Genomic DNA, 21,235 nt, shown 5'->3' with positions numbered 1-21,235 from the left:
GTGGGTTTTACAGGACCTCTCTCTCTACTCAGAGAATACAGATGTTGCATTAGAATAAGGTATCAGTAAATAACGTCAACAAATGGATGTACACATACCCCAGTCTCATATATTGGATTGTCAAACTCTGTCTCTACTGTAATCTGGCTGTATGGATGAGAATACATAAGAGGAAGGCGAAGGCTGGAATAATATCTGCATCTGGAATCAAAAGGAAAATAGAAAATTATTAGAAATATATTAGTGGTACTTACGATAAAATAGTATTCTTTTTATTGTGATGAAAAAGGTTACAGGGCAGCAGCGGACAAGAAGATGGCCATTTCACTGCTTACTGCCACTTCGTCATAGTCCTTCGTCATCATTTATCCCAGTGGTCTAACCTCCATTCATAGGATTGGTGGGGGGTCCCTGTGGTCAGATTTTGATCTTGTGATAATTACTTTAAAGCATAGCTGTCTCTTTACATGACCTTTTAGGATATAAAGCATGGAGAACATTATAGAGTACTAGCAAACAGTCTAAACTGTAAATTAAGCGCTGAGGTTAAATCTAGCATAGCGTAGTGTCTTTGAATTACATTTTAGTGGAGTCAGGTAGGTGGTTGATGCGGGTAGAAGAAGCTTGATAAAGCAAAGAAAGAAGCATTTTTGTCTAATAAGATATATTACAAAGCTTCTTACATTCTTTTTTACTATTAATCTTTACAAAGTTTGCTGAAATGACCTTAAAGGGGTTCTCTGCCCCTAGACATCTTATTGATAGATGATAAGATGTCCGATCACGGGGGTCCCGCCGCAGGGGTCCCCTGCGATCTTGGGTGCGGCACCCAAGATATCCGGTGCACGGAGCGAACTTTGTTCTGTGCCGGAGGACTGGCGATTTGGGGCGGAGGCTTGCGATGTTACAGACACGCCCCGCTCATGACATCTCGGCCATGCCCTCTCAATGAAAGTCTATGGGAGGGGGCGTGATGGCCTCCCATAGACTTGCATTGAGGGGGCTTGGCCGTGACGTCACAAGCCTCCTGTGCTGCACACTATGCTCTAAAGAACGCCAGGTGCAGCAAGAAAATCGCAGGATTCCCCAGCGGTGGGCCCCCCCGCGATCAGACATCTTATCCCCTTTCCTTTGCATAGGGGATAAGATGTCTAGGGGCAGAGTACCACTTTAACCATTGAAGTAAAAATTCTCTACCACAGTGTGTATCTTCAGCTTCTATGCAAATATGTGTGTTTTATGAATATTGGCTACTAACAATCCCTATGGTCCTTTCCTGTAGTCATACTTCTTTCCATCTGTCCCTTATAAGTAGGTCTTTTATGCCATGGGTTGTCCAAAATGTTGAACTACTTCTTAGGATATATTAATGTTGTTTACTGTCTCTAAATCCAGACACTCCAATGTGTGTATAAATTGACTTTTTGTCTTAGTGTTACTTGTCTTTATAGCTTATGTCAGTGTCAGTGAACCAGGCTTAGACATTGTTTGTGTGCATTATAATTCATTAAAGCTGTGTATTAAGCATCAAACCACTAAATAAGTACATGCTTTTTCTAACTATAGAAGATAAGTGGCCATGAAAAACAACAGCAGCTAACATCAGGAGATCATAACAGCCTTGAATAGTAGATACTGAGTGACTGGTAAATATAACACGCTCCTAGCTGACAAAACATTCGGCACTCGTAATAACATTGCTAAATAATAATACAACAAATTACCTGCAAGAAACAAGCATTATCATTCTGCTACTGGCCATAAAAGCTTTATAAACTTTTTATCATAGTTTTATTAGTTCGTAGATGACAAAACCATTTTCTATTTTATTTGCACAATTTTGTTTTTCCCAAACAAAAATCACCTTTTAACTGAATGGATCAATAATAATAATGTGCAGCTTGTTTGTAAGTTCATTTACTCAGTCTATTGTGTAAATTCCAATTACTCCAATTCAACTTAAAGAGTACCTGTCATCAAACCATGTTTTCTAAACTAACTCAGATTATATTCCCTAACTACTCCTAATACCCCTCTGCCCTTAAATGTTTTCCCCCAAGCTTTAACCCCTTAAGGACCAAGGACGTACTGATGTGTCCTGGGTCCTTTCCCCTTCTATTACGCAGGGCCACGCTGTGGCCCAGCATCATAGCGGGTCGGGCCCGTGGCTAATAACGTGTGGCACTGATCACACATTAACCCTTTAGACGTGGCATTCAAAGTTGAAAGCCGCGTCTAAAGTGAAAGTAAACCAATGCGGGTTAGCTCAGGGAGGTGTTCGGGATCGCCACAGTGAAATCGCGGCATGCCAAACAGCTGTAGGATACGAGGAGGGTCCCCTTACCTGCCTCCTGTTGTCCGATCGCCGAATAACTGCTCAGTGCCTGAGATCCAGGCATGAGCAGTCAAGCGGCAGAATCATTGATCACTGGTTTCCTATGAGAAACAATTGATCAATGTAAAAGATCAGTGTGTGCAGTGTTATAGCCCCCTCTGAAATGACCTTAAAAGGGTACTCTGCCCCTATACATCTTATGGATAGGGGATAAGATGTCCCATCACGGGGGTCCCGCCTATAACATTGTAAAATAAAAGTGAAAACAAAAAGGGAATAAAGATCATTTAACCCCTTCCCTAATAAAAGTTTGAATCACCCCCCTTTTCCCATTTAAAAAACAAACAGTGTAAATAAAAATAAAAAAACATATTTGGTATCGCCGCGTGCAGAAAGGTCCGAATTATAAAAATATATAATTAATTAAACCGCACGGTCAAAGGCGTACGCGCAAAAAAATTCCAAAGTCCAAAATAGTGTATTTTTGGTCACTTTTTCTATAATGAAAAAATAAATAAAAAGCGATCAAAAAGTCTGATCAATACAAAAATCTTCTAGAAATCTTCAGATCACTGCGCAAAAAATGAGTCCTCATACAGCCCCATACACGAAAAAATAAAAAAGTTAAAGGGGTCAGAAAATGAAAATTTTAAACGTATACATTTTCCTGCATGTAGTTATGATTTTTTCCAGAAGTCCGACAAAATCAAACCTATATAAGTAGGGTATCATTTTAATAGTATGGACCTACAGAATAAAGAGAAGGTGTCACTGTTACCGAAAAATGTACTGCCTAGAAACGGAAGCCCCCAAAAGTTACAAAATTGTGTTTTTCTTCAATTTTGTCGCACAATGATTTTTTTCCCGTTTTGTCGTAGATTTTTGGGTAAAATGACTGATGTCATTACAACGTAGAATTCGTGGCGCAAAAATTAAGCCATCAAATGGATTTTTAGGTGCAAAATTGATATTAGAATATAATAGAATTGATAGAGGAAAAAATGAAAGTGCAAAAACGGAAAAACCCCTGGTCCTTAAGGGGTTCAGATACTCTGTATCATACCTTTCCCCTTCTCACATTGGCCCTCATTTACTTAGAAAATCGGGTTGTAAGTCTATCTTGCTTTCTTACCCGACTGCTTTTTTCCCCTGGTATTTATTATTATGTCGCATCCTGTTTGTCGCACTGGGTTTTGTAGGTTTGGTTTCCAACTCCTCTGAGTTGTCGGGAAAAAATCAACAACAATTCAACAAATTTGGGTTGGAAACCTTTATAAATATGTGGGAAAGCTCAGAAATGTCAGCTTACGCCCCTTTTTCGGGTTTGGGAGAATCCACATCGGGTCTGTCGGGAAAAAATGACGCATTGTGTCGCAGACTGGCGCACGATGTCTGCGACATGGCGCAGACAAAGATGCGCCAAAAAAACCTGACAAAAGAAGTCGGGTTTAGAATAGTAAATGAGGGCCAATGTGTAAGCTCCCAGCAGGAGAAAGTGGGCATTCTCCAGCAGGCGTGAAGTCACTGAGGCCTGCGAGAGCTGTGCCTCGCCATGCGCCGCATGCATTTCCTAAGTTTGGTTTCCTACTAGGCTAGTAGGACTAACTGTTTGACTTGCGGCAGGGAACAGAACAGAGCTATCTAGTGGCCATTTTTTCAAATACATTAAAAACATTTAAAGGATGAGAATTTTGACAGCAAGTATTTAGCAAAGTTTCTTATAAGAAGGAAATAATATTTTAAAAGTTTAGTTTGGTGACAGGTAATCTTTAACTATTCTCAAACTAGAGTTTTAACTGTTGAGGGTTCAGAGGTTGCAGACACAAGAAAGCATTTATTATCCCTTTACTGTGATACCACAGTATGCATTATCCTTGTATAATGACGCCATGCTTAGCATTCCTGTTTGATGATGTCACTGTGTGTATCATCCTCATATTATTATAACTGTGTGTTTATTGTCTCTGTGTTGTGACATCAAGGTTTGCATTATATTTGTATTATTATTTTTAGCATTCCAGTTCTGTGATATGACTGGAAAGCTCATCCTTGTAATGCGATGCTATATTTATCATTCCTATTCTGCCCTGGGGGGGCATTATCTTTGATATCTCCTTGATATCATTGTGTGCATTATCCTTTTAATATGATGTTGTTTATGATTCTTATTCTGTGATGTCACTATGTGCATTATCCTTGTACTATGATGCAGTGTTTATCATTTATGTTCTGTGATGTAACTGTATGCATTATCATTATATTATGATGTTGTGTTTAACATTCCTGTTCTGTGAGGTCATTGTATGCATTTTCCTTGTATCATGATTATACTGCATTAATCATTCTTGTTTTGTGAGGTTATTGTGTGCATTGTCCTTGTATTATGATGATGTTTATCATTTCTGTTCTCTGATGTCACTGTATGCTTGTATTACGATGCTTAATTTCTCATTCCTTCTCTGTGATGTCTTTGTGTGTATATATCTTTTTATCATGATACTATGTTTATCATCCCTGCTTTTATCCTTGTGTTTGTTACACACTGCGCTCTGGCCGGACACGCCAACCATGGGCGCATCTCCCCTCTCATGTCTCCTGCCGGGGGGGCTGGGATTCGCATCGAGGGACGCGATTGATAGAACAATCTCCACTTATTTGTCACACAGCCCTGCAGTGGCCACTAAGATTATAATCATGCTGGTATCACTTGAAATTAACACAATAGCCGCCTCTACATTTTTCGCCGCACCCACGGATTTCTCAAGAGATAATGGTGGCAATAGCTATTGCCACCATTGCCTCTTGAGAAAGCTGCGGGTGCGGCAAAACATGTAGAGGCGGCAATTGTGTTCATTTTAAGTGAGACCAGCAGGATTATAATCTTAGTGGCCACTGCAGGGCTGTGTGACAAATAAGTGGAGATTGTTCTCCTATCAATAGTTGCACCTATATTAGATCGTCTGGTTATCAGTTTTAACCATCTACTGTTGGGATCTTGTATTTTAAACAATAATTAGTAAAAGTTACGTTTTAGGGATAGCATTATTGGGGTTTTATACCTCAGGCTAAGACCCAGGGGTTTAGTAATTTTTGGTTAATTTGGTTTTATATATCTGGATGCCGCCTGCCGCAGCAAGACCATCCTGCTTTGCGGCGGGCCCTGGTGAAAACCAGCGGCACTAAAGACTCCACTCCCTGGCATGGCCCATGTCATCTGCCACACAGGTCCAGCGGATCTACTACCTCTCGTGTTCCAGACTACTGCGGTCCAGCGGATCTACTACCTCCCGAGTTCCAGTAGACTGCGGTGAGTCTAACAGTGTTATTACGACAGTTTGTTTATTATTTATGTGCTATTATGTCATGGTGCATTATCTATTAGCCATGAAATCACTTGAGATTTATCAAAACTTGTGCAGAGGAAAAGTGATGCAGTTGCTCATAGCAACCAATCAGCTTCTTTTATTTCTCAGAGGTCTTTTAAAAAATTAAAGAAGCCATTGATATGTTTATTATGGGCAACTGCACCAATCTTATTCTGCCCAGGTTTTAATAAATCTTCCCCAATATGTTTATCATTTCTGTTCTGTAATATTATCCCTTTCTGTTTGACATCACTATGGACCTAAGTCCTTTGCTGTGACATCCTTTATTTATATTATACCTGTTCTCTGACATCATTGTATGCAAATGACATTTTCTGTGACTTAAAAGTGTTTATTATCCATGTACTGTGTCACTTCACTTAGCTTATTATTTCACTTCAGAAACAAAATGAAAACCACTGGCAAGTGGAGTGAATTATATTGTCTTATAACAATTGCGCCTATCAAGGATTTAGATATATAAGGAAGTGAATCATCAGTTTTTAAAGTTGAAAAATAGACAAGTGTAGACAAGTGTAAGGATCTAAGCAACTCCGATGAGAGCCTAACTAAAATGGCCAGACAACTGGGTCAAAAAAATCTCTAAAATATCTGGTCGTGTGCGGTGTTCCTGTTAGCCTGCCATCAATTTTCTTGGAAAACTGCTGCTGCAATTTTTGAGACAAGACTAAAATTGGATTCAAAATGAATAAGAAAAATGAAGGAAAGACTTATAATTCTTCTTCCTTGTGGATCCTCTTCTGGCTTTGATTCCCCTCGAAAACAATAGACTATCAATATCTACTGAATTAATCTTGTATTAATCTTGAATTAATGAGCCACTGAATATCCCTTGGGCTAAGTTCGGATTAGAGAGCAAGAGACAGAACTAATCAAAATATTAAATTTGACTACATACTATCACAGCGTGGCTATGCAAAAAATAATATATACAGAAGAGAACATATATGCAGGTATATGGAATTCAGGGGAAAAAAAAGGGAAAACAGGAACTATCACACTCTGGGAACTGGGAATTTGCATCAGAGGAGGCATCTGTTAGGCCCCCTTCACATATATCAGTTGTCCGACAGTGTTTCCCTCCAATGTGCATCGAAGGAAAACTGATGCTAGAACCGATCCCATTAGATTGAATGGAACAGTTCACAATTGTCCGCCATCTCAGTTTGAACACCAGATGGTTGGACACGCCAGATGACACCGGACAGGGAAACGCAGCTTGCAGAAACAATGGATGCCAGATGCTACACAACTAATGTCAACTGATGCACATTGTCATCAGTTGTGGCATCAGTTACGTCGAGATTTAGGCTGAGTTCACCTATGCCGTACGCCAGACATAAGTAACCCCTGTCACGATTCGGCTAGCTGGTTGTGGATCCACTGTGCCAGCGAGGGATTGGCGTGGACCGTGCCGGTGGACCGGTTCTAAGAGGCTACTGGTGTTCACCAGAGCCCGCCGCAAAGCGGGATGGTCTTGCTGCGGCGGTAGCAACCAGGTCGTATCCACTAACAACGGCTCAACCTCGCTGACTGCTGAGAAGGCGTGGGACAGAAGGACTAGGCAGAGGCAAGGTCAGACTTGGCAGAAGGTCGGGGCAGGCGGCAAGGTTCGTAGTCAAAATGGATAGCAGGAGATCAGGTAACACAGGCTTGGACAACACTAAACGCTTTCACTGGCACAAGGCAACAAGATCCGGCAAGGGAGTGCAGGGGAAGTGAGGTATTATAGCCAGGGAGCAGGTGGAAGCTAATCAGGCTAATTGGGCCAGGCACCAATCATTGGTGCACTGGCCCTTTAAGTCTCAGAGAGCTGGTGCGTGCGCGCCCTAGAGAGCGGAGCCGCGCGCGCCAGCACATGACAGCCGGGGATCGGGACGGGTAAGTGACTTGGGATGCGATTCGCGAGCAGGCGCGTCCCGCTATGCGAATCGCATCCCCGCCGGCAATGTCAGTGCAACGCTCCCGGTCAGCGGGTCTGACCGGGGCGCTGCAGGGAGAGAGACGCCGTGAGCGCTCCGGGGAGGAGCAGGGACCCGGAGCGCTCGGCGTAACAGTACTCCCCCCCTTAGGTCTCCCCCTTTTTTTGTTCGGCAACTGCTTCACATGGGACGAGGACACCAGGAGTGATTGTAGGGTTTCCTCAAAGGCAGGCCGTACAGCAGGAGTGGGAATGGGGAGGGAGGGCAGAGGGTGAAGCTTGGCACGGGGCAGGGTGTCACCAGGACGGGGGCCACGAGGAGGCAAGGCACAGTCCTGATAAGCCTTGGGGAGACCAGGTGTAGGAGGAGGCACTGAGGCTTGCCTGACGGGACTGGGAGGGGAGGAGAGGCATTTCTTGTGGAAAGCAGAGCCCCAATTCTTGATCTCCCCGGTGGTCCAGTCAAGGGTGGGAGAATGAAGCTGGAGCCATGGCAGACCGAGGAGGACTTCAGAGGTGCAGTTGGGAAGGACGAAAAATTCAATTTTTTCGTGATGGGGTCCAATGCACATTAAGAGGGGTTTTGTGCGGTAACGCACGGTGCAATCCAATCTAACTCCGTTGACCGCGGAAATGTAGAGCGGCTTGATGAGACGGGTCACCGGGATGCAGAACTTATTCACCAAAGAATCCAAAATAAAATTCCCAGAGGCACCAGAGTCCAAGCAGGCCACGGCTGAGAGGGAGGAGTTGGCAGAAGGAGAAATCCGTACGGGCACCGTGAGACGTGGAGAAGCAGACTTCGTACCAAGAGACGCCACACCCACGTGAGCTGGGTGCGTGCGTGCGTTTCCTAGACGTGGAGGACGAATAGGGCAATCCACCAAGAAATGTTCGGTACTGGCACAGTACAGACAAAGATTTTCTTCCCTACGGCGATTCCTCTCTTCCTGGGTCAGGCGAGACCGATCCACTTGCATGGCCTCCTCGGCGGGAGGCACAGGCGTAGATTGCAAAGGATACTGTGGGAGAGGTGCCCAGAGATCTAGGTCTTTTTCCTGGCGGAGCTCCTGGTGTCTCTCAGAAAAACGCATGTCAATGCGGGTGGCCAAATGGATAAGTTCTTGCAGGTTGTCAGGAATCTCTCGTGCGGCCAGCGCATCCTTGATGTTACTGGATAGGCCTTTTTTAAAGGTCGCGCAGAGAGCCTCGTTATTCCAAGATAATTCGGAAGCGAGAGTACGAAATTGGATGGCGTACTCGTCTACTGAAGAATTACCCTGGACCAGGTTCAGCAGGGCAGTCTCGCCAGAAGAAGCTCGGGCTGGTTCCTCGAAGACACTACGGACTTCAGCGAAGAAGGACTGGACTGTGGCTGTGGCAGGATCATTGCGGTCCCAGAGCGGTGTGGCCCAAGACAAGGCCTTTCCAGAAAGTAGGCTCACTACGAACGCCACCTTAGACCGTTCTGTAGGAAATAGGTCCGACAACATCTCCATATGCAGAGAACATTGAGACAAAAATCCACGGCAGAGTCTAGAGTCCCCATCAAATTTGTCCGGCAGGGACAAGCGGAGGCTAGGAGCGGCCACTCGCTGCGGAGGAGGTGCAGGAGCTGGCGGAGGAGATGGTTGCTGCTGTAGCAGTGGCAGAAGTTGCTGTAACGTGGCGGTCAACTGCGACAGCTGCTGTCCTTGTTGGGCAATTTGCTGCGATTGCTGAGCAACCACCGTGGTAAGGTCAGCGAGACTTGGCAGCGGCACCTCAGCGGGATCCATGGCCGGATCTACTGTCACGATTCGGCTAGCTGGTTGTGGATCCACTGTGTCAGCGAGGGATTGGTGTGGACCGTGACGGTGGACCAGTTCTAAGAGGCTACTGGTGTTCACCAGAGCCCGCCGCAAAGCGGGATGGTCTTGCTGCGGCGGTAGCAACCAGGTCGTATCCACTAGCAACGGCTCAACCTCGCTGACTGCTGAGAAGGCGTGGGACAGAAGGACTAGGCAGAGGCAAGGTCAGACGTAGCAGAAGGTCGGGGCAGGCGGCAAGGTTCGTAGTCAAAATGGATAGCAGGAGATCAGGTAACACAGGCTTGGACAACACTAAACGCTTTCACTGGCACAAGGCAACAAGATCCGGCAAGAGAGTGCAGGGGAAGTGAGGTATTATAGCCAGGGAGCAGGTGGAAGCTAATCAGTCTAATTGGGCCAGGCACCAATCATTGGTGCACTGGCCCTTTAAGTCTCAGAGAGCTGGCGCGCGCGCGCCCTAGAGAGCGGAGCCGCACGCGCCAGCACATGACAGCCGGGGACCGGGACGGGTAAGTGACTTGGGATGCGATTCGCGAGCGGGCGCCTCCCGCTATGCGAATCGCATCCCCGCCGGCAATGTCAGTGCAGCGCTCCCAGTCAGCGGGTCTGACCGGGGCGCTGCAGGGAGAGAGACGCCGTGAGCGCTCCGGGGAGGAGCAGGGACTCGGAGCGCTCGGCGTAACAACCCCGCCTTACTCTGCCCCATTACACATCAATAAAATAGAATGATAAACTATAAAAGTTAGGAGCATTGAGTAACTTCAACTTACACCTCTGTCTCCACCAATTCCATAAATGAATCACACACAGGTGAACTTTGTGCCAGCTTGACACCATTTTAAACACGGTGGTCCCCCAAGTTACAATATTTATTTGGTCCAGGGCAATGCTGTACTGTATTTTGAAGCCATTGTATCTTGAAATGTTTAATCTACAGAAAACTCACAATCGGTTCCAAAATGATTATCCAAAATATGAAAAAGATTAATGAAAAACAACAAGGTAACTAATACAGATAAAGTTAGTAATTATACATAAAAGTCAAAAATAGATGCTAGAAGCTATAAATCACTTTATAAATAGAGGACAGGTGCTTCTTCAGGGTACATTACACACGGTACACCGAATATACAACATGGAGCCACCCTCACCTGGCACATGGCACAGGTAAAGAGTAGTACAGTACCGCACTATACTATAGGGAGGTGCTACCAGACAGCAAATTAGTGCATCCACTTCATAAATACAGGGGTTTACCAATGAAAGGCCCACACTGTTTGGTTGGATCTTCCAGCCATTCACACTGATCCAAACTGTTTCTGGCATTGTATGTTAAAGGGGTTCTCCGCCTCTAGACATCTTATCCCTTATTCAAAGTATAGGGGATAAGATGTCTGATTGCAGGGGTCCTGCTGTTGGAACCCCCTGCTGCGGTACCAAAGTCTACCAGTGCACGGAGCGATCTTCACTCTGTGCTTGATGACTAGCGATGCGGTGCTGACGTCACACCCTCACTCTCAATGCAAGTCTATGGGAGGGGGTGTGGCGGCCACCTCGCCCCCTCCCATAGACTTGCATTGAGAGGGTATGGCCGTGACGTCACGAGGGGGGGTGGCCATGATGTCACAAGTCTCCGGTGCTGAAGTTTAGAATGCCGGGGGCTGCAGGGAGATTGCGGCTGGTCCAAGCGGCAGGACCCCCGCGATCAGACATCTTATCCCCTATCCTTTGGATAGGGGATAAGATGTCTAGGGGCGGAGTACCCCTTTAAGTCTGGTTTCAAGTTACATTGGTCCAAAAAGTACCATTTTATGTTGAAAATATTGTAACCTGAGGCCATGGTATCTTAAAGGATCACTGTAATGCACTAGGGAATTGTGTTACTAGCAATTTCCCAGACATGCTGTGGAGTGATATAGATGATACTCAGGATATGAGTGTCGTCTTTGTCGCCTGACATCATCGGAGCCCCTTCAGAAACTATACTATTTTTGTAGCTAAGGAAGAAGAGAGAGAAGAAGGAATGGATTTACTCATAACTACAGGATTTCTTTATACCCAAGTGACATATCTCTAAATAGAAACTGCACACAAAAATGATAGGCTATTTTTAATCACAATTATTTTGAAATTTACTTCAGTGTAACATCTTATTAATTTTTTAGCACCAAAAATGGAAACAGAACAGATTATAAACTGTTCCTTTGAGGATTCTTTTCCTTGTTCTGGGATCCATTCCCATTGTAGATGCCAACAAATGATGATAGATCAACTAAGTGAGTGACTTCTTTCTTTGCAGCTAAATATTATAAATTGCATTAATATGTCATATTCTTTCCCTTGGGTTTCTTCCTGCTGCAACTCACTATTCTGTACCTATTATCAATCATGATAAATGTAATACTGAGTAGGTTCCAGTACCGAGAGTTACCAGCAGATGTCAGCATTTCAACAACAATACACAATATTATGCAAGTCAATGCAAGAAGCAACAGATCGTATCCTAGACTCGCCTAGTATTCAGCCTGTGATTTCAGGGGTTACTTGTTGCCATAGATTGTTTGTTCTCTGCTATGTTCAAACATTTAAGAGTGGGTGGATTTGTATTGATGTACTGTATGAAGGGTTCATTTATATTAAAGTGTTTATCTCCCATACTGGATCCTTGGATTATTAGGAATATAAGGTTGAATCACAAACCAAAAGACACATACAAAACATATGCACATTCATAAATTAGAATCAAGTACGTCTAAAAAATCTCTAAAAAAATAAATAAAAAAACATTAATACATAATCAGATAGCTTCTTCCATTTTTCACAGACCGCTTTAAAAATGAAAGCGATCTGATTGGTTACCATGGGCATCTGCACCACTCATCCTCTACACAGGTTTTGATAAATCTCCCCCCAAGAGTTTGACCCCACCAATCCAGTAGTCCATCATTTTAACTCCTTAAGGACCAAGCCCATTTTGGCCTTAGGGGTCCTCCGGTGAAAACCTTTTTTCTTTTAAATCAACTGGTGGCAGAAAGTTAAACATATTTGTAAATTACTTCTATTAAAAAATCTTAATCCTTCCAGTACTTATTAGCTGCTGAATGCTACAGAGGAAATTCCTTTCTTTTTGGAACACTGATGACATCACGAGCACAGTGCTCTCTGCTGACATCTCTGCCCATTTTATCTCTGCCCATCGCTGCCACCCGTCTTCTCTCTCTTTCCTGCAGCTCGCGCACTGCAATGAATGAGGAGAGGGAGATGCAGGGGGCGGGGATATAAAAATTTTGCGTGCCGCGCGCGAACCAGCGCTGTACTCACTCTCTGCCTGTATTGGAAACAAGAAGAGCACGAGCACAGCGCTCGTGCACGCGCGGCGCGCAAAATTTAAATATCCCCGCCCGCCTTGCATCTCCCTCTCCTCATTCATGTGAACGCGCGTTTCGGACCATGCTGGGCCATGCTGCCCGGCCAGAGTTGGTCCGAATGTGCTGAAGGTGAGGGGTGGAAAAGTAATCCTGAGCCATATAGGGTGACACCTAGTGGCCAGGATTACAAACGTAAAAAAACACATAAAACATGATTTTTTTTAAACAAAATATATTAGAAACATTTTTTTTTACATAATCTTTTTAATAAAAATATATATTTTTAATGAGAGTACCCATTTAACTTTCTGCCACCAGTTGATTTAAAAGAAAAACGGTTTTCACCGGAGTACCCCTTCAAGGACCAGGCCAATTTTTTTTTTTTTTTGCGATTTCTTTTTTTCCTCCTTCCCTCCTAAAAACCATAGCAATTTCAGTTTTGCACCTACAGACCCATATAAGAGCTGCAACACCAATTGAACTTTGTAATGACATCACTTATTTTATAACCAAATCTGTGGCAAGAAAAAAAAAATATTTGTGGGGGTTTTGGGGTGAAATAAAAAAAGTTCAATTTTGTAACTTTTTGGGGCTTCCATTTCTACGCAGTGCACTTTTCAGTAAGAATAACACCTTATCTTTATTCTGCAGGTCCAAGGATACACAATTTATATAGGTTTTATTTCACTTTACTACTTAAAAGAATGCTTTAACTGCATGCACCAAAATTAGTATGTTTAAAATTGTCCTCTTCTGACCCCTATAACTTTTTTATTTTTCCGTATACGGGGATGTGTGATGGCTACTTTTTTGCACTGTGGTCTGCAGTTTTCATCTGTACCATTTTTGTTTTGTTGGAACTTTTTGATCACTTTTTTATGGTATATGAAGTGACCAAAAATGCACAATTTTGGACTTTGGTATTTATTTTACTTTTATGCCATCCACCTTGCAATTTAATTGACATTATGTTTTAATAGTTCGGACATTTACGCACGTGGCGATACCACATATGTTTATGTGTATTTTTGATTACATAATTTTATTTAAAAAATGGGAAAAGGGGGTGATGCAAACTTTATTTTAGGGGAGGGGCTTATTCAATTTACTAACTCTTTTTATTAAATTTTTTTACACTTCGTACTCTTTTTTTTTTTTAGTCCACATAAGGGGCTATAACATGCAATCTTGCGATTGCATACACTGTTTAATGCTGAGCTTTGGCTCAGCATTGATCAGTGTTATTGGTGCTCTGCTGCTCTAGCTGCTGACTGCAGCATCAGAGCACTGATGGGACGGTGACGAGGCAAGTAGGTAATTAAGGGCCCTCCCGTCGTCCACTCAGCGGTGAAATCGTGATGTCCCTATCAGCTGAGAGGATGGCGGGAGGGCCCTTACCTGCCTCCTCGACATCCGATCAGTGATCTGATGCGTACACTTAAAAAAAAGTCAAAAATTGTGCATCTTTAATAAAAAGCGATCAAAAGTCCCATTAAATGAAAAATGGTACAGATAAAAACTACAGGTTACGGTGCAAAATGAGCCCTCATATAGCCCTGTTTGCCGAAAAATAAAAGTTATAGAGGACATTTTTTAAACATACAAATTTTTGGTGCATGTAGTTATAATTTTTTTAAAGTAGTAAAGTAATATAAAACCTACATAAATTGGGTATCCTTGTAACCATATGGTCCTACAGAATAAAGATATGGTGTCATTTTTACCGAAAAGTGCACTGCATAGAAACGGAGGCCCCCCAAATTTTCCAAATGCGTTGTTTTTTTTTCAATTTCACCCCAAAAAAATTATAATTTTTTGTTTCGCTGTAGATTTTGTTATTAAATGATTGATGTCATTACAAAGAATTATTGGTGGTGCAAAAAACAAGCCCATATATGGGTCTGTAGGTGCAAAATTGAAAGCGTTATGATTTTTAGAAGGGGAGGAGGAAAAAAACGAAAGTGCAAAAAGGAAAATTGGCCTGGGGTTAAGAGGTTAAAGTCATGGGTAACCCCTTAAGAGGCCAAATTAATATAGTAAATATGTTATTGATAGTGGTTGGTGAATGAAATAAAAACTTTTTTTAAGCTAATTATTTTTAAACTAATAAATTAAAACAATAGCAATATAATTTGGATATTGCTTTACTAGTACTGATCTACAGAATACAAACAACATTTAAATTTTACCGTAAAATGCACTGCAGACAAACAAAACCTGTCAATTTTTTTTCCCTTTCTTATCCCATAAATATTCTATTTCATTACAAATTACATTTGTCCCGTAAAAAGCAGTCTCTAATATGGCTCTGTAGATGGATAAATAGAAGATATTGCTTTTAGACAGTGAGGGGGTAAAAATGAAACTGCGAGAATGAAAACTGGCCTGGTCCTCAAGGCGTTAATGTTAATCAGGTGGTGATTACATTCAGACCACTTTCCGCTGTGACATGTATTCTTGGCTGTACTCAATAGCACATCAGATTACACTACAGGGTCCAGCAAATGAAACAAGAACCCATGGGAAGTGGCCCGAATGTACTCACTAACTGGCTACATTCGGGCCATTAAAATGACACTATGCGTTGGCATCCCTTTTTAATGGGATGCTGATATATATAGCAAGGACGCACAGCAATAACCCTGTGTGAGCCCAACCTAAAATGTTCATGCAATGCCACCTGTGGAGAAGACTACAACTCCCAGCAGGTCATAGTCTATAGTTGAATTACTAAATACTGAAGAAAATGTGCTGCTCTGATTTTATTATTACAAACCTTTTCTGCTTTTCTTGCTACTGCTACTTTTGCGGCAGTCACCATTACGGCTGCCTGTTTTGCCTGCTGTGTGAGCTGAGCTGTGTCAGGACTGACTGAAGAAATTATAAGAGTGATCTGGAGGGATAAATAGCAGGCAGCACAGAAGAAGCACTATACAAGTCCTAGAGCAGGAGGGCTGCATTGTTCTTGGCTGCTACCGTTTTGGGGAGGTGAGGAGTAAGTCTACGCAGTCTTCCCCTACACAGTGCTTTCATTAAGGCTAGGTTCAGACTACGGAATTTCCACCGGAATTTTCACTTTGAAATTTCCAGCAGAAATTCCGCTTACTATAATGCATAGTGTAGTGAATGGTTTTCCGTTCACAAATTCACACTTCGGAATTTGTGAAGCGGAAAATCCGGATGAAAAATCCGCTAGAAAATTTCCGCCTGAAGAAAGGGGTTGCTCTTTCTTCAGGCGGAAATCCTAGCGGAACACATAGCAGTCTACAGGAGACTGCAGTGTCTGCGCGGTCCTAGCGCCGACTAATTTAGTCGGCGCAGGTGGAACTCTCCGGGCGGTAATTTTATGCCCGGAGATTCCGTAGTCTGAACCTAGCCTTACTGCACAGCCTTCTTCAGACTGTAGCAGGCTGTAAAGTAGGGGGGTGGCGCTTCACAGAAGAAGACCCGGCCAAGAGACAGACAGAAATGGCCCACAGAGGGGACTAGCCCAGCTTGCATATGCCAGAAATGCCGATTGGCAGAAAATTAAGTATTTCTCACAGAAAAGGATTGCAGTAACACATGTTTTGCTATACACATGTTTATACCGTTTGTGTGTATTGGAACTAAACCAAAAACGGGAGGAAAAAAAGCAAATTGGACATAATGTCACACCAAACTCCAAAATGAATGGCACCCTTTCAAAATTGTGGAAAAATAAAATAGTTTCAAGCATGTGATGCTCCTTTAAACTCACCTGGGGCAAGTAACAGGTATGGGCAATATAAAAGCCACACCTGAAAGCAGATAAAAAGCAGAGAAGTTCACTTAGTCTTTGCATTGTGTGTAAGCATGGACAACAGAAAGAGGAGAAGAGAACTGTCTGAGGACTTGAGAACCAAAATTGTGGAAAAATATCAACAATCTCAAGGTTACAAGTCCATCTCCAGAGATCTAGATTTGCCTTTGTCCACAGTTTGCAACCTATGGCACTAAAGCTAATCTCCCTGGGTATGGACAGAAGAGAAAAATTGATGAAAGGTGTCAACGCAGGATAGTCCGGATGGTAGATAAGCAGCCCCAAACAAGTTCCAAAGATATTCAAGCTGTCCTGGAGGCTCAGGGAGCATCAGTGTCAGCGCGAACTATCTGTCGACATTTAAATGAAACGCTATGGCAGGAGACCCAGGGGGACTCCACTGCTGACACAGAGACATAAAAAAGCAAGACTATATTTTGCCAAAATGAACTTGAGTAAGCCAAAATCCTTCTGGGAAAATGTCTTGTGAACAGATGAGACCAAGATAGAGCTTTTTGGTAAAGCACATCATTCTACTGTTTACCGAAAACAGAATGAGGCCTATAAAGAAAAGAACACAGTACCAACAGTGAAATATGGTGGAGGTTCAATGATGTTTTGGGGTTGTTTTGCTGCCTCTGGCACTGGGTGCCTTGAAGGCATCGTGTAATCTGAGGAATACCAACGGATTTTGGGTCGCACTGTACAGCCCAGTGTCAGAAAGCTGGGTTTGTGTCCGAGATCTTGGGTCTTCCAGCAGGACAATGACCCCAAACATACGTCAAAAAGCACCCAGAAATGGATGTCAACAAAGTGCTGGAGAGCTCTGAAGGGACCAGCAATGAGTCCAGATCTAAATCCCATTGAACACCTGTGGAGAGATCTTAAAATTGCTTTTGGGAAAAGTTAGCCTTCCAATAAGAGCGACTTGGAGCAGTTTGCAAAGGAATAGTGATCCAACATTCCAGCTGAGAGGTGCAAGAAGCTTATTGATGGTTATAGGAAGCGACTGATTCCACTTATTTTTTTACAAATGGTGTGCAACCAAATATTAAGTTAAGGGTGCCAATAATTTTGTCCAGCCCATTTTTGGTGTTTGGTGTGACATTATGTCCAATTAACTTTTTTTCCTCCCTTTTTTGGTTTAGTTCCATTATACACAAAGGGAATAAACATGTGTATAGCAAAACATGTGTTACTGCAATCCTTTTCTGTGAGAAATACTTCATTTTCTTGAAAAATATCAGGGGTGCCAACATTTACGGCCGTGACTGTGGGCATTTTAACGGCCAAATAAATAAGTTAAAAGCAGGTGAGTGCATATGCTATTCTCTTTGCCTTATTCGGTTTTTGGATCTACTTTATTTTTGTCATGTTGCACCCCCGACTATCAAACACGAGCTCCTAGCAGGAGACTTTTAAGTACACATTAGGTGTAGTACTTTTTTTTAGGAAAAATGGTGCCGCCCACATAATCTCTGTGCCTAGAGTCCTATTTGGATATGGATGTTAGCTGCTTATAGACTTATTTCATAATATTACTTCCTACTCTTTATTGGTGAACATTTTTTGTACCCAACTCTATGCCTGCTAGGTATTTATTTTCATAGCTCTAGGTAATTTATTTTGGTTTATGTAATAATAGTTATTAATTAATCAAACTATGAATAATGTATGGGCTGAGTTATGACTTTCCTGCGCATGGGCTATGCAGTTGCTATGGAGCTCTGACTAGATTTCTACATGATGTATTTGCTTATATTCTTTTGAATTAGTTTTACATTCATTTAGTTTTACATTCATAACTCACATTTATCTACTCAAAGGGGTACACCGGTGGAAAACTTTTTTTTTTTTTAAATCAACTGGTGCCAGAAAGTTAAACAGATTTGTAAATTACTTCTATGAAAAAAATCTTAATCCTTCCAGTACTTATTAGCTACTAAATACTACAGAGGAAATTCTTTTCTTTTTTAAACACAGTGCTCTCTGCTGACATCATGAGCACAGTGCTCTCTGCTGACATATCTGTACATTTTAGGAACTGACCAGAACAGCATATGTTTGCTAATGGGATTTTCTACTACTCTGGACAGTTCTTAAAATGGACAGAGGTGTCAGCAGAGAGCACTGTGCTCGTGATGTCAGCAGAGAGCTCTGTGTTTTTTACACTGACATGTTCTTGTAGACCCAGTTTTTTCTTTTTTGCAAGGGGTAAAAGGAGAAAAAGCCACCAAAATTTGTAACCTAATTTCTCTTGAGTAAGCAAATACCTCATATGTGGCTGTAAAGTGCTCTGTGGGTGCACTAGAGGGCTCAGAAGAGAAGAAGTGATATTGGGATTTTGAAGAGTGAATGTCGCTGAAATGGTTTTTGAGGGGCATGTCGCTTTTAGGAAGCCCCCGTGGTGCCAGAAAAGCAAAAAAAAAACACAAAAGAAAAACACATGGCACACTATTTGGAAAACTAAACCCCTCATGGAACATAACAAGGGGTATAGTGAGCCTTAACACCCCATGGGTACTTGACAAAAATGTGATTTTTTTTCACTAAAATACTGGTGTTACCCCAAATTTTTAATTTACACAAGGGGTAATAGGAGGAAATGTCCCCCAAAAATGTTAACCCTTTTTCTCTTGAATAAGGAAATACCTCACATGTAAAGTGCTCTGTGGGTAAACAAGAGGGTTCAGAAGGGAAGGAGCGACAATGGGATTTTGGGGAGCGAAATTTACTGAAATTGTTTTTGGGGGCATGTCACATTTATAAAGCTCCTGTGGTGCCAGGACAGCAAAAAAGACCCCACATGGCCAACTATTTGGGAAACTACATCCCCCATGGAATGTAACAAGGGGTACAGTGAGCCTTTACACCCCACAAGTATTTGACAAATGTTTGCTAAAGTTGGACGTGAAAATGAAAAATTTTATTTTTTCACTAAAATGCTGGTGTTACCCCACATAGGAAAAAAGCCTCCTAAAATTTTTAACACCATTTCTTCTGAGTATGGAAATACCCCATATGTGGATGTAAAGTGCTCTGTGGGCGAATTACAATGCTCAGAAGAGGAGGAGCGCCCTTGAGCTTTTGGAGAGACAATTTGTTTGGAATGGAATTCAGGGGCCATGTGCGTTTACAAAGTCCCAATGGTGCCAGAACAGTGGACCCCCCACATGTGACCCCATTTTGGAAACTGCACAGAATTTAATAAGAGGTGCAGTGAGCATTCATACCCCACTGTTGTTTGAAACATCTTTGGAACAGTGGGCTGTGCAAATGAAAAATTCGATTTTTCATTTTCATGGACCACTGTTCCAAAAATCTGTCAGTCATCTGTGCGGTGTAAATGCTCACTGTACCCCTTATTACATTACGTAAGGGGTGTAGTTTCCAAAATGGGGTCACATGTTGGGGGTTCTGACACCATGGGGGCTTTGTAAACACACATGGCCTTCAATTCCAGACAAATTTTCTCTCCAAAAGCCCAATGGCGCTCCTTCTCTTCTGAGCATTGTAGGTTGCCCGCAGAGCACTTTACATCCACATATGGGGTATTTCCATACTCGGAAGAAATGGGGTTGCAAATTTTGGGGGTCTTTTTTCCTAAAAAATTTAGGGTAACCAGCATTTTAGTGAAAATCATCTAACTTTAATGAAAATTTTTCAAACACCTGTGGGGTGTTAAGGCTCACTATACCCCTTGTTACATTCCTTGAGGGGTGTATTTTTCAAAATGGGTCACATTTGGGTATTTATTTTTTTTGCGTTTATGTCAGAACTGCTGTATAATCAGCCACCTCTGTGCAAATCACCAATTTAGGCATCAAATGTACATGGTGCTCTCACTCCTGAGCCATGTTGTGCATCCACAGAGCATTTTACGTCCACATATGGGGTATTTCCGTACTCCGATTTTCCGAAATTGCGTTACAAATGTGTGGGGTCTTTTTTTCCTTTTACCTTTTGTGAAAATGAAGAGGATGGGGAAACCCCAGCATGTTAGTGTAAAAAAATAAAAAAAATTACACTAACAGGCTGGGGAGAGCGCACATAATGCAGCGCGTTCCTAATCATTGAGCCTCCAATTGTTGCTAAACTACAACTCCCTTCATGGGGGGCTGTAGTTTAGCAACAGCTGGAGTCTCCCTGTTTGGGAACACACTTCCAGAAAGGCTCTGTTCCCATTATGTAAAACGCATAATTAGAACAGAGTCAGGCCTGGACGGTGTAGCTCCGCCCCATAATTACATCATAGCTAGGGGGCGGAGCAGTAAAGGTCGCTCTGTCCCTCTGCCCCTGGACTACTACTCCCATCATGGGACAGGGTCTGTCCCATGATGGGAGTATTTGTAGTACGGCAGAGCTGAGGGATGGCACTTGCAAATCCCCCGGCTGCAGGACTCTTTTGGACATTTAGGACTACTACTTCCATCATGGACAGACTTCAACCATGATGGGAGTTATAGTCCAGGGGCTGAGGGGCAGATCACACCGGGTCATTCTCCAGAGATATATTGAGTTAACATGCCGGCGGCACCACTGTGATCCGTACAATACTGTACACACTGTCACAATTCAAAATCCCTGCCGCCTGGAGATGGGAGCTCTGATTGGTGAAAAGCTATTTACCAAT

At 42.7% G+C, this 21,235-nt stretch overlaps 1 protein-coding gene across 1 annotated transcript in view; it reads right to left on the bottom strand.

The window, feature by feature from the left end:
* SEZ6L (seizure related 6 homolog like) overlaps nt 1-21,235 on the bottom strand; it is a 447,519-nt gene that overhangs the window by 3,984 nt on the left and 422,300 nt on the right. Inside the window, exon 17 of the mRNA XM_056529133.1 lies at nt 99-201. Within this exon, the coding sequence (XP_056385108.1) occupies nt 99-201 (103 nt within the window). The remainder of the gene's footprint in view (nt 1-98; nt 202-21,235) is intronic.

This window comes from Hyla sarda, chromosome 1 (genome assembly GCF_029499605.1).
Source record: "Hyla sarda isolate aHylSar1 chromosome 1, aHylSar1.hap1, whole genome shotgun sequence".
Taxonomy (NCBI): domain Eukaryota; kingdom Metazoa; phylum Chordata; class Amphibia; order Anura; family Hylidae; genus Hyla; species Hyla sarda.
Note: the sequence above shows the minus strand (reverse complement) of the source record. Positions and strands in the feature narration are given on the sequence as shown.